This window comes from Necator americanus, chromosome III (genome assembly GCF_031761385.1).
Source record: "Necator americanus strain Aroian chromosome III, whole genome shotgun sequence".
In the NCBI taxonomy this organism is placed as follows: domain Eukaryota; kingdom Metazoa; phylum Nematoda; class Chromadorea; order Rhabditida; family Ancylostomatidae; genus Necator; species Necator americanus.
Genome location: NC_087373.1, coordinates 4285716 through 4297911, shown reverse-complemented (window position 1 = coordinate 4297911; position 12196 = coordinate 4285716). Strand labels below are relative to the sequence as shown.

The 12196-nt window shown below is 41.4% G+C and overlaps 2 protein-coding genes across 3 annotated transcripts; both read right to left on the bottom strand.

The window, feature by feature from the left end:
* Window positions 1–3641: 3641 nt before the first annotated feature.
* Window positions 3642–4856, bottom strand: RB195_008581 (uncharacterized protein; the record flags this gene model as incomplete). Its single annotated transcript, XM_064195150.1, has 1 exon — window positions 3642–4856. The coding sequence occupies one exon, from the start codon at window positions 4854–4856 to the stop codon at window positions 3642–3644; it is 1215 nt and encodes a 404-aa protein (XP_064046295.1).
* A 259-nt stretch (window positions 4857–5115) lies between these two features.
* RB195_008580 (uncharacterized protein) lies at window positions 5116–9761 on the bottom strand (the record flags this gene model as incomplete). 2 transcript variants are annotated; one of them, XM_064195148.1, is made up of 4 exons in its annotated part: window positions 5116–5443; window positions 5504–6093; window positions 9399–9513; window positions 9640–9761. In XM_064195148.1, the coding sequence occupies 4 exons, from the start codon at window positions 9759–9761 to the stop codon at window positions 5116–5118; spliced, it is 1155 nt and encodes a 384-aa protein (XP_064046293.1). The 2 variants fall into 2 exon arrangements, with proteins under 2 accessions (XP_064046293.1, XP_064046294.1); XM_064195149.1 differs by lacking the exons at window positions 9399–9513; window positions 9640–9761 and adding an exon at window positions 6161–6292.
* Window positions 9762–12196: the final 2435 nt, after the last annotated feature.

Below are 12196 nucleotides of genomic sequence, written 5' to 3'. Positions count from 1 at the left end.
TACTATTATTTCTACTTTTTGTATTACTTGCTTCTCCCTCCCTTTCCTTCCAATAGAATTCCTTTGCATTGCAAGAGTGGTCCAAGTCTATAATCAACCAATATATATGACTTTCTTGCAATAAAACACATTGTTTTTTTTATTAAAACCAGCTTCGAAGTGCAGCTTCGTCTATCACCGCCCCTAAAAATCCCCAGCCGGCGTCGAAGCACCCATCGTTTATATGTTTACTGCTTTGGAAATGCTTTCCGGTCCATCTTTTAATCAAAAATTCTTCCTTTAGACAGTCACTTCCTAATCGAGTGAATATGTATTGCACACCATCTTTTAACAAAAAAAAAGTTCTTCTAATATGAAATTTACCTACGTGCTAGTTCGGAAACCGAGTAGTTGATCGACAAATGAGATGTTTCTCTGCAGTTACACGACAACATGTGTTTTTCAAGTTACAGCGTGTACTTTTCTGTCATCGTTTTCTTATGTTTTTTTTTATTATTTGCCATTTGGGTGGTGAAACAACGATAAGTTCAATTTCTTGTGAAGGACAGCTGTCACTTGATTAGTTGACTTTGTGGTACTGCAATAAGTTTCAATTTGAAATTTGGAAGAAAAAATCTTCGAAAGAACAGTTAGAAATACAATTGTTGCTTGAGTGTTATTCCTCTTGTACTTTCTTGTCATTCTTCAAATCATTTTTTTTTGACGAAATGATCTTGACCATACATGACATATGAGTTAAGGATTTCTTCAGAATTATGTTGATTAATTATGTCAGATGCATTGTTTTTGTGTAATTACTGTCGGAGCTATACATACTGAGTGCATTATTTTATAAGATGACCGTACAATTAGATTAGATTAGAAAGTTCAGACACTGAGGAGATTTCCAACGTTTTGAGTTTTTGATCTTGTTAATAAGGTAGTCTGCGAAAAGTCCTGCTTAACCCCCACTCCACTAGTCACTCCTGTCTTTTTGCCTACTAGCTCTTTGCTCACAAAGGCAGACAGAATAATGTTTAGTAATGCTTTCATAGTTGTTCACATGACTTGGATTCATTTTTCACAGTGTTTACAGTTTTGAAACTATCCAAATAGACAATTTAATAAGTGTACATGGTAGAAAATACGCTCGGCCAGGTAGTTACTGACGTAGGTTCTGGCCGCGTGCAGACGTAGGGTGGAGACGAACTCTCCTCACGTGAAGGGGTCTAGCTCATGGAATTCAGCTCAAGTGATGAGGATTTCTCCCAAAAGTGAAGCGGGTCCTTTAGCTAACCATGCAGATGTGAAGAGGTTAACTTCACCAACCACGCTGAAGGGTTTCTGAAGGGCCGCATTGACGCTGTACGTTGTACTTCCTGTCTGTTTTTGGTTTCCCTTATTAATAATATTATAGAACGTCTCCACTATTCTCTCTCGTCTGTTTCTACACTAACCCTTTGTGTCATAAAGGTGACAGCACAGCGTTCTGTCGCCTGTATGAAGCAAAAGGACGAGTTATGCTTTCACAACTATCCACATAGCGTGTATTTGTTTGTACAGTGTGTACAGTACAGTTGAATGTGCTAATTATATAAATTTTGCAACTGTTTCAAGAAATTTAAGTTTTTTTAATAGTTGTTGTGAAATAGTAAAATGATGCAGAATTACATGAATAGTATAGAAAAACCAGATTCATTTTCAGCAGGAAGTATCAAAGTGTTAAGATTCTCTGAATCTGAAGAATTATTGGTACCGTACCTGCACAACTGAGCAAATTTTTATATAGTTAGCAAATTTCTATATAGTCAGTTCTATATAGTTCTGACTTTCACTTTGTACTCTGAACGGTGGTTATAAATCCTATGGACAGTTGTGAAAACATCACCGAAAACTATTCACTATTTATGAGGGAAAAGGATAGCGCACAAAGAATCGAGAGTGAGTATTTGATTCGCTTTATAATTTTCTCTTCTTTTCAGTTCTGCACGACTCATAATCCACTTTTTAGCAAAAAAAAATTCTCGGCGTATTGGAATATTGGAAATTTTCTCACCTATTCTTAAGTAGCTTTTGGACACTTCTTTTTTTTTTGTTTTCTATTAGTCGCAGCCACTTCCATCCTCCTTCGCTTCTCTCAGCCTACCACTTATCGAGAACTTTCTGTATTTTTTTTATTATGAACACAACAGCGTCCACACTTATAGAAACAAAGGGAAAAAGAAGGAAAAGGTCGTTGCCAACCTTGTGGTTTCACTTTATGGTTCTCTCCACATGCCCACGTAAAATGTTGGCTGCATTTCAGCCTCTTCTTAGATCAAGAGGATACCGGGGACTAGTTTTCGATTTTTTTTCATTAGTCCGAAGTAGTGCTCTGATGAAAATCTTTTTTGAATGTATATTAATGTGTTTCGGACTATATTTAATTGTGCTTATTACATTTTAAAGATAATTTTCTTTTATGTTTTTGATGAGTGTAGCAAAGAACATTCAACATCCAAGAGATCTCGTTAATGTCATCTAACCTCATTTGTTTAGGATTAGCTGTTAGAAGTGCGTCATTTTCTTTGTGTTATCCAACCACGCATACGTTTTACGTACTTTCTTAACGCTTATTTATTGAATCATGCCAACAATTCTAGTGGATAATTTCACCGCCTTCATTTTATTACTCAATTACTGCATTTTTCCAGAGAATGTTCTTTTACAACGCTATGATGCTGTGCTCATGCTCAATATTGAAAATTTATGTCTGAAAATCTCAAAACACATTGCTCCTTATGTCCGAACTCCACACTTTTCGCTTGAGTAGATCACGAAGTCGGCTGCATACCTGTAACATTAATTGACTTCAAAATAAATTCACGCAAGAAATGTGAACTCATCTTCACATGAAAAACTTTTTGAAATAAAATTTCGGGAGAAAAATGATAGCTATGGACGAAGAAAATTAGACGTAAGGATTTCTTAAACACTGTGTAGAGTTTTATAGGGTCTCACCGCTAGAAGAATACCACCAGGATCTTCAGCCTTGGCATATTGTCAAAAAATCGGCTATTTCGATTTGTTTGTGTTGTTTAACGAATCCTTATTTTTGCTTACAAACAAACAAAAGTTTCACCTGTTTCCCTTTTTTGAACTTCATCCTTTCTTCCTTCAAAAAAAAAAGCAGAATTAGAATTAGATCAAATTCTCTATGACATGTGAAGTCAATTAAGAATTAGAATCGTAATGATTAAGGCCCTGAATTCCTTTGGTCCTTGTGAAAAATTCAAGATACCGTCAATAAAATTGTAATGCTATACGAATGCCTTAGCACCTTACATATTCATTGAGTCACTACTAAAACGTTCTCCATACAGTATTCTTTTCCTCATTTTCTGCATTGTTTTGCTTAATTACCTTGATTACCTTGACTCCCGTTGATCTTCGAACTGGTCGAGCGGGCGCCAGTAATTCTTCCATTTGTCCCGATCGCGTGCCAGAGTAGCCCAGTGGTTCCTCCCATAGATGCGATAGTCGGAGCCGGTGCTCTGACCCCCTTCACTTTTGAACGGTTGAGGAAGGGACCTCCTTCAGTTTTAAACAGTTGGCGAAATTACCCCCTTCACCTTTGGATGGTTTGCGAAAGGACCCCCTTCACTTGAGCTGCACCCCATGAGCTAAACCCCCTTCACCTGAGGAAGGTCCGGCTTCTCCCTATCGCACCTATGGTTCCTCCTTTCGCGTGGGACTCGAAGAGCATCATATTTTTCTTTGAAGGAGCTCGTGAAGAAATCTGACCATCGTGTCGGCCGTCTTCCTGAAGTGGGCTTAATATCGCGGGGAACCCAGTCGCTCACGGCTCTGGCCCAACGGTTGTCATTAAAGCGCATCACGTGTCCGGCCCACCTTATTTTACCTTCCTTGGCAAACGCGGCGGCGTCTCTAATCTTCGATCGCTGACGTAGGAGAGAACTTCGAATCCCATCTCTCACTTGCATGAAACGGGATACTCCTAGCATCACTCTCTCAATTGCGCGTTCAATGACGCTCAACGCGTTTTCTTCCTGCTTGCGAAATGACCAGGTTTCCGAAGCATAGGTCAAAGCAGGAAGTACGGTGGTGTTGAAGAGGTGAGCACGGACCCGGGTGTTCCTGGTCTTCTTCACCACATCCTCGATGCTCTTGTACGCTCCCCAAGCCGCTCGTCTCCTCCTGCCCTGCTCGGGGGTCAGGTCGTTCATCATGTTCAGTTCCCGATCCAGGTAAACGTAGCTGGTGCATTCGGATATGTTCGGTCCGTTGAGCGAGAATGGGGCATCCGAGACCCATCGGTTCCGCATGAACATCGTCTTTTGTAGATTCAGCTGAAGACCGATGCATCCACATGTTTCGTCGAATTCGGTCAGCATTCGTTCCGCTTGGCTGATGCTAGGTGTTATCACTACGATGTCATCAGCAAAGCACAAATGGTGTAGCTGCCGACCATCAACCTTCACTCCCATGTCGTACCATTCCAACTTTCGCATTGCGTTCTCGAGGGTGGCTGTGAATATTTTGGGTGAAATTGTATCACCCTGTCGGACCCCCCTCTTCACGTCAATGATGATTTTCTTGTAGAACGGCGAAATTCCGGTCGTGAAGTTACTGTACAACTCTCGAAGTACCTTTATGTACTGAGTAGGGACGTCTTGGTTGTCCAAGGCTTCCACGACCGCTTCCGTCTCAACCGAGTCGAAGGCCTTCTTTAAGTCGATGAAGGTGAGACAGAGCAACATCTTGTACTCTCGTGATACCTCGATGAGTTTCGAAACAGTGTAAATGTGGTCAATCGTGCTGAATCCTTTTCGAAACCCTGCTTGCTTGCATGGCATGGTGAGGAGGCAAGTGGACATGGCTGTCGAAGAGATCAGAGTAGAAGTCGTAGATGATTTTCTCCATTCCCCTTCTCGATGCAATGGCTGTTCCTTTTGGGTTCCGGAGAGCAGTCATCCTCGTCTTGCGACTGGCGAAGTCTCGACGGGCATAGCGGATGCTTTTCCCCGCCTCTGCAGCTTCAGCCAGCACTTCTGCTCTTCTCTCTTTAAGGTCTTCCTTTATCGCCTCTCTGCAAAGCCTTGCTAGCTCGGACGTGAGTTCTTGGTTCCCTGCGGCTCATGCTGCTCCACGCTGGCGTGTCAGCTCAAGAGTTTGAAGAGACATGCGTCTCTTGGTGGTTTTAAAACTCTCAGCCTTCTTCGCACAGTCGTGAAGGTGTTCAACGAGCCGGTCATATTCCTCGTCCTCGTTGTCCATTGCGAAATCTTCCCAAAAGCCGGCTAACGTAGCGAAGAGATCCCAGTTGATGATAGTCCTGGGTTTTCTCCCTATGAACGTGGCAGCTTTCTCTGCTCTCCTTGTGAAGGAAAATCCTCCTCGAAGGAGGCGATGGTCTGATCCCGTATAGTACTTTGGTACAACAGCGAAGTCCGTCAGGCAGAACCTTTTATTGATAATGATTTGGTCTATTTCATTACGTTACCCTCCACCGGGTGACTCCTACGTCCAGCGTAGAGAGGAGGGCTTCTGGAATGGCGAGTTCCCATGGATGGTCTTAGTCGTCATGATGAATTCGGAGAGCCTCTCCCCCTGGTCATTCCATTGTAGGCCGTGGGTCCCGATGTGAAGTTCCTCCGGCGTTCTTCTTGGGCCAACTTTGGCGTTGAAATCGCCAATTATGACCTTGTAGAAGGCATGATCTTTTCGGTAGAACCTCTCCAGGTCCATATAGAAAGCTTCGACTTCTTCTTCGTAGCTTGATGTTGGAGCGTAAGCGACGAAGATAGTCAAAGCTGGTGTTGGACCACATCTTCTCATCCGCAGACGTCCGATTCGGGTCGTAAGTTGTTCGAGGGAGTCGATGTTCTTTGCCGTTCTCGTGTTGACGAGGATGCCAACTCCACCAACACCTCTACTGTCGCATGTTCCTAAGAACAGTTCTTCTTCAGTCTCATATATGGCGTTGAGAGGGTGACGTCGTCTCGTCTCGGTCAGTCCGATGACGTCGTACTTGATCTTCTTGGCTTGCATCATCAGATCTTCGATGGCCACTTCCGATGCAAGCGTACGTGCGTTATAAGTACAGATCGCATCCTAGTCCTTTTCCGTTTCGGTAGCCTACATGACTCCTGCAACCCCGTCCCACCTGGCGCTACCGTACCAGGCTTTCCTCCGGAATCAGGAGACTCTTTTCTATTACTGTTTTGCATAAAATTTTAAAACCCACGAGCAGGTTGCAAGCCTCTAGTCCCATGAATTTCTGGGAGAACTTCCGTCCTCCCGGAGTGGACATGTGGAGCTTATTTGTTGGAGGCGACTCCAAACCGCCTCCCTTGCACCTCCCAGTCACTTGATTGCAGGCTTTTGGCCGGACTGACGTGCGGGATACAAGGATGTCATGAGTCAGTCCTGGCTCAGCAGAAACAGGGAGTCCATCCCCTGAATCCACCTGCGTCTCTGGGCAAGCACAAGGTCGCTTTTGGTCCACGATTAGCCCCCTATCCGCCACCCGGGGATGCGCCACGTAGCCTCGCGACTAACCGGCTGTGATCCCTCTAGTGAGGGAGATCCGTGGATTAATTAATAGTTAATAATTAATAGTATTAAGATATTATTAATTAATAGATCTATTAATTAATAATATCTTAATATTATCTATTTACCTTATTATTATTGTTATCATTGTTAGATCAATTCTTTATCATTTCACTTCAATTAATCTTTTCATAATCTAATTAATGTGGTCCATTTTCTCCTCATATCATATTGTTGGCGTTCTCTATTCCAGTATTTTCGGTTCCTTTCTTTGCGCAAATATGTGTATGTATATCAAGGCAGATAATCGCGGGAGTTAGTCGCTAAATGCGTTGCTTAGCGACCACCCATAGAAAGAATAATTATTGACTAATAGATATCTATTTTATCCATCGACTATGGTTCAGTTAAAATAAATTTTGGCTCGACTTAATTTCGGCTTAGACCTATTATTTTACACATGTTCTGTGAGCGTACTTTGTTCCACGCTGCCCTTATTTTAATCTTTTGTCAAGCCTTCAAAGTCTCATGGATTGGATAAATGCATTCCCTTAACTTCATTTATTGACAAAGACTGAAAAGTAGTTAAAAATTATATCTTATATCAATACGAATATAAGACCCGAAAAATAGCACCATTTCTGTAGTTGTAGGCAGTTTTAGATTTTACTGCTTAATGAGTTTCACATTTTAATGCTCATGTATTGCCTACATTTTGGAAATTGAGCCTCGTTGACAATTTTAAAGGTGGGATTTGACCTAGTTTCACTCAAGATTTCCATGCATTCAATACCGTTGATCTATTTTCCAATAGTACAAATAGCACCCGAAAGTGTCTTTTAAAACGCAAACTGTCAAAAAATGGGTAAAAAAATGCAGCGTATTACAAAACTGAGGTTAGGCTCTCTGTGCGTAAATATGTACAGAGTTCACGTTGTAGATTACGCGTGTGAGTGTGGCCTCGCTCAATTCTCTCTAATCGTCCCGAAAAACGGCGCGAGGAACGGAGTTCCTGTTCGTGTTCCTTCGAGATAGGTTAGAACGCAGCACATTTGTACACGTGCCGCTTTCACGAGCGAGCGGTCAAAAATCAATGTAGTCTCCTCAACAGCCTATTGAAGTAAAACTACTGAAAAGACTGATAAGAGAACCGGAATGTATATCAGGATGGTGTCTTCTAACTCAAAACTGACGTAAGAATTCATAAAATCAACAAACGTTTCTAACGCCGTTTTTCAGAAGGACTAGGGAGAATTGATGGCGTCACATTTATATTTGTAATCTAAACCCCGAATTCTATCGTTTCCGTCATTTTTCCACATTACGTCAGCTTCCTCACTAAGCGTTCAAATAAATCCGGTTATTCCTCAGATCTGCCTACAAAAAGGGAAGTTTGGAAAGAGAGTAGCATTGCTTCCCTCATGCGTCTCTCCTTACTCATATCGACAATATCCTAGATGACCTGGATTTGTTAATTTAATGATTGCGGTCTGAGAATGTGACTAGGTGAAAAACTGGGATGTGGGCAAAGCCTACGGAGTAGTTATGAGCTTTTTTGTGTGCATCGAGGACTTTATTTATTATTAGAAAAACATAAATAACATTGAAACTGTGATTATTTGTAGGTTAAAAGTTCTCCTCAATCAGTTTCTAGTTATATGTTTTCTGGTTTTTTTTTCTCAATGAGGGAAAAAGAAGACGTAGCAGAAATGATTTGTTTGTTGGTGTGAAGGTCCGTCAACACTTTAAAAATGCTACTCTACGCGACTGTTTGCCCTAAGGAACTTTGTCACGCTTTTTCTCAGTAAAAGACCTTCCCATGTAGTTTCTATTCTGTACTCTATCGCCAGTACTTATTTTGCTATAGGTGATTCACAAAAACTCAAAGAAGTTTGCTCAACATATAGGACATTTCTCGTATTTTCTCCTCTTCGCGTTGTTCACAAATTTATGCTAATTTCTCACGTCTACCCCATGATGATTTACAAGGAAGCAATGGGTGAGCGTTTGTTTACCGGCTTATTAGATGTTTTGCAGTTTCTAAGCTATCAGCTCGTAACTGTCACAGGATACATGCGAGATGACGCATTTGTATACATTGAGCGTTTCTATGCAGTCGCTAGGCAGAGAGTCAGACGAAAGCGTTCGTGTGTGTGGGTGTCTTATGCACAACAACAACAACAATAACAGATGCAGAGTATTTCTCTTCTTCTTGCAAATAGCGCACAATCCACTATGCTCTGTTACCACAACCTGCTTCAATGACGAATCGTAAATATTTCAAATAGTTAGAATGCCTAGTCGATACTCCACAATACATTCGCAATGCTCTACTGCACTAGCCAAATAATTACGGTAATACAATAAAGCAGCAGAAACTAAGCAAAACAATCTATTCTCACCGAACGTTGTTCATCTCTGTATCTTTGACAATTATGCGCTTACCTTACAAAATACGAATTTGAAGTGGAGCATTCTCAGTATAAATGAATACTCAATAAGTACCGTCACCATCTGAGTTAGTTGTTTCCTATCGTAATACGTGAGAATTGCGTCGTTTGATATGTATGATATCTCCTTCATCTCGTAATTTCATCTCATTTACACTTACTTGCACTTATTCTTGTTGATAAAAAGGTTGTGCAATTCTGCGTCATTGTTTTTCAGTTCTTATCTAATAAACTCCTACTCCTTCTAACCGGATCCTGCTCGCGAAGACATTGCTTGTACTAAGGGTAATCAGGCACTTGGGTATGCGCATTACGCGCGTATGAGCTATATATGCATAAGTGGAACATTCGGTTGTGCAGTCATTCCGAAGCCTCTCAAAACATTTCGCTCCCGGGTGGGCTCGAACCACCAACCTTTCGGTTAACAGCCGAACGCGCTGCCGATTGCGCCACGGAAGCCTTGCATTGTTCAACCCGGGTCAAAACGACATGAAGCACGATGCAGTTGCGTAAGCGGTCCGTTACGTAACTAAACCGTGTTTCATGTCGTTTTTAACTTTGCACAGTTATGGGGCGGAAGCTACCCCCTGATATTGAAAAAAAAGGTGCTATCGTCCACTACACTGTCAAATCCCAACCCAAATAGGTCAAGTACCTGGAGGGAGCATGGAATCTTTGGTAACAACTCTTCGTTTCGTTACGCTGAACTGTCGAGGTACTTGGGTCAATCGGTGTCGATAGGAAGTTCATGGCAGAGTCGTGAGTCAGGAAGTTCATGCTAAGTCTCGCAAGATGTGGAACAGTAACGAATGAATGGATTCTGTGCTGTAGATCGAGAAATATGAGTAGAATTGTTCAAGAACTACGTCTGGAAAGTGTCTGGAAAAAGAATAAAAGTCTGGAAGATGAGGGCGACCTCGTCGAGCGATCAGTGCGCCGACTAAGCAAAATATGTCCTATCATTGAGTGTTATCATTCTAACACTAGAATGCATAGAAAAATGCTGTAGATAATTTTTTTTTTACTATGCATGAAAGGACCGCAGCTAAGCATAGAAACGAACAATGACGCACCTGCTGCAAGCTGTAATCCGAGAAAGTTTGAGAAAAGAAAAAAATCCGCAATTACCACTTATGACGTAATAATTCGGGCAGTTGCGTTGCAAATGCGAACTTTCCGTAGATTTGTAGACAAAACATAATCATTCAATAACTTCTGGATGTTCCCATTTCACTGTTTGAGAAACATGCTGCTCTAATGTCCTAGTTTAGATTTGCTTTAATGCCGTAAAGCTCCGTTATGATGTGTTTTGCAGTAATTTGTTTATCGCATGCAGATAAATGTCTTGGCTACATTTCCACAAGTTTCCTATTTTTGGAATAGTATTCAATCTAGTTGATGAATCTATAGAACATTACATGTGATTACAAATATCGAACAGAATAACAACTCAGTTTGCTGTCATCTGCTACTGTTAACCAGCAACAGGTGAACGCAATAAGGTTAAGGTTTTTGGGTTCACGTAAATGTAAACCGCTTACTTCTTGCTTAAAGGCATCACCCCACGAGGTGCTACGAATTTCAGGTGGAGTATTCTTATACGGGATAGTAGATTAAGGAGAGGGGACGATTCCGTCCATTTCTTCCTAATTGCCGTAAAAAACGGTTCGGAAGATGCAGCGCGTGCACAAGGCTGGCGCGCTCCAGTCGAACTCTTTGTGGAAAATAGTGCGCAAGAACGCCCGAAGCCGTATTTTCCGGGCCGTTTTTTACGGCAATTAGGAAGAAATGGGCGGAGTCACTCCCCTCCATAATCTACAATCCCGTATACAAATACTTCACCTGAAATCCGTGCCACCCCAGATTCGTGGTATGCTGCCTTTAATATTTCATCGAACATAGTGTGTCGGCCTGATGCGTTACATGTTCGCTGCGGCGATCGGATAATAATGGATAGGACGATGACGTTGACAAACTTCTCGAAGCTCCACGATAAGCCTCTTTTCTTCCTGTTTTTTTTTACAGTTCGTTTCTTCTTCCTGTGTAACTGTGCAGAATTAATTCGTGGTCACAGTTGTAGCCAAATCCTTTTTTTTTGTTAGCGTCGATGCTTTGGCCCTATCGATCATCGCTCTGTCGATTAGGGCAGGTAGGTGCCTCTATTCGCCAGATTAGTAATTAGTGATTCGACTAGTTCGACTTTAGTTATCAGCTTTTCGTTTTTAAATAAATTTTTAAAACTTTTTAAATATTTTTTTAAATAATCAGACTTCGAGAAAAGTGTAGTAAGAAATCTGGAAGTATTTCCTATTATTCCTTTCTTTTTCCTACTTCTGGAAGTATATAACTAAATCAGTCGGTGGCCTAAAACGTAACGTAACGTTTCTTCTTCCCACTTCTGGAAGTATATAATTAAATCAGTCGGTGGCCTAAAACGTAAGCATTAGGCTTAGAGGATCTATGACATGTAAGCTAAATTTTCTAAGAGAAAAAAAGGAAGAAAGAGCTCGGAAGATGAGGTTTGTAGAAATAACAGCGCGGTTGAGTGCCTCCTCCCACACTTCAACTACATTTTGACGCAGACTTCTTGTGGTGCTCATTTTGCTTACCTTTACTGATCAATGTAAATTAAAAATAATGAGATTTTCTGCAAAATTGAACATCAATTTCTTCGTTTTTTTCCGGTGATTTTAGGATTGATGAATGATTTCATAGTTTTCCTCCTAAGTGGTTCAGTTCTACTTTTAGACATTATTCAAACTTGATTTTACACCCATATTCCTCCGATATCACTTATGAGTTTTTCCTCACTTTGTTCCACAACATTTAACACAGAATAATGTGCTAATATGAAATGACGTGAACCTCATTGTCGTACGGATAATGATAAGGTTCTACATGAGATCACGTAAAATGTTAACCATTATTCAGGCAGCGGTTTGGATGCGTTTTTCTGAACGAAGAATGTTATCAACTCGATAAGTCAAATGTGCGGGGAAATGAAGGGGAGGGGGGTACATAGAGGTGAAACGTAGCATATGCAGTTGTTATGGTCAAGGAACGACTTTCAATGTATCGTTCACTTTCTGATAAATCCGCTTTGATCTATTTCACCAATTAACTCTTTCACCGCGGCGCACCAACCCGACGTCGTGGGAGTCGTCACGTCCCATTTTATCGCTCCTTTCCCCTGCACGCTAATTCGACACCGT